Source organism: Arachis ipaensis, chromosome B10 (assembly GCF_000816755.2).
Source record: "Arachis ipaensis cultivar K30076 chromosome B10, Araip1.1, whole genome shotgun sequence".
Classification (NCBI taxonomy): domain Eukaryota; kingdom Viridiplantae; phylum Streptophyta; class Magnoliopsida; order Fabales; family Fabaceae; genus Arachis; species Arachis ipaensis.
This window is the reverse complement of record NC_029794.2, coordinates 129,350,259-129,351,535: the sequence shown is the minus strand read 5'-3', so window position 1 is coordinate 129,351,535 and position 1,277 is coordinate 129,350,259. Positions and strand designations below refer to the sequence as shown.

At 26.8% G+C, this 1,277-nt stretch overlaps 1 protein-coding gene across 2 annotated transcripts in view; it reads left to right on the top strand.

Moving 5' to 3' along the window:
* The window catches only part of LOC107624520 (probable C-terminal domain small phosphatase), a 6,066-nt gene that overhangs the window by 3,349 nt on the left and 1,440 nt on the right, over positions 1-1,277 (top strand). For both annotated transcript variants that reach the window (XM_016327013.2, XM_021113811.1), the window contains exons 6-7: positions 492-677; positions 772-832. In XM_016327013.2, the coding sequence (XP_016182499.1) occupies positions 492-677; positions 772-832 (247 nt within the window). The remainder of the gene's footprint in view (positions 1-491; positions 678-771; positions 833-1,277) is intronic.

Sequence of the window (1,277 nt, the reverse complement as noted above, 5' to 3'; positions counted from 1 at the left end):
TTAGATGTACAAATGTCAATGAACTATAACTCAAATGACATAGTCTCTCTATACTCATCTAAGAGATCGCGGGTTTGAGTCTCTCTATTTTTTATAAAAAAAATTAGATGTACAAACAGTATTTTTATTAGGAATTAAATTTAATAAATAATAATTAGTTAGAAATAATCATATTAACTTTTATAAATTAAACTTATATATTCATTTTTTGAATGAATTTCCATGATCACAAGAAACAACATAAAAAAACTAATTTCTTATTACGTTATTTCGGAATATAAATTATAAGGTGCAAACTTAGGTGTAGTTAATTTCATATAAAGTTGACACATGAGAGTCGTTAAATTAATCGACAGATTTGATTAAATTGTTATCTAACGACTCTTAACTATTAACTTCATATGAAGTTAACGACACCTGAGTTTCCATCAAATTATAAACCCAGTATGTTAAATTTCCATGTAATTATGTACATATTCTTATTTATTCAGGACTATTCTCATTGTACTGGAACAAGCTTCAAAACATTTGAAGATAGTCACAAGGAGCTGCAGTTTAAGGATATGAAGAAAGTTTGGGATAAGCAGTTCCCTAATCTTCCTTGGGATAAAGGATATTACAATGAATCAAATACATTATTATTGGATGATTCTCCCTGCAAAGCGTTGCTTAATCCTGTAAATAAACAAACTCTTTATAATTAAGCAGACTTTCTTTATAATAATGTCAAAATCTTATTTAACATTTGAAACTTTTGTTCAATTTTTTCAGCCATACACTACACTCTTCCCTCATACATTCACTTACAAGAATAAGAGTGACAATTCATTAGGTATGGTATATATATTTTTGTAAATACATACCATTCTTTTTTTATACATTGATTTATAAAGGATAAATTGTTATTTTTTATATTTTACTATAAAAGATTGTCCTAGAAATATGATTGAAAAATAATAATTTATCTTTTTTTTTCCGTGAGATGCATGAGCTGTTTTCTATAAAATTTCCAACAAAATGTGACAATTACATGTGACGTCAGCTTATGTGATCCGATTTTCACTTGTCTTACATAGAAGATAATCATTTGATTAGAACTGTTTATCGCTTATACAGTCATCCAAACAATATTGTAGAGAGATGATAACCATTTGATTGGAACAATATTTTTATAATTACGTAAGAGTTAAACAATCTCAATAAAATGTTATTATTCAAGTGGGATTGATGAAGACCATGTCATGTAAATGATGTCACATGTAAACATCTTCTTTATC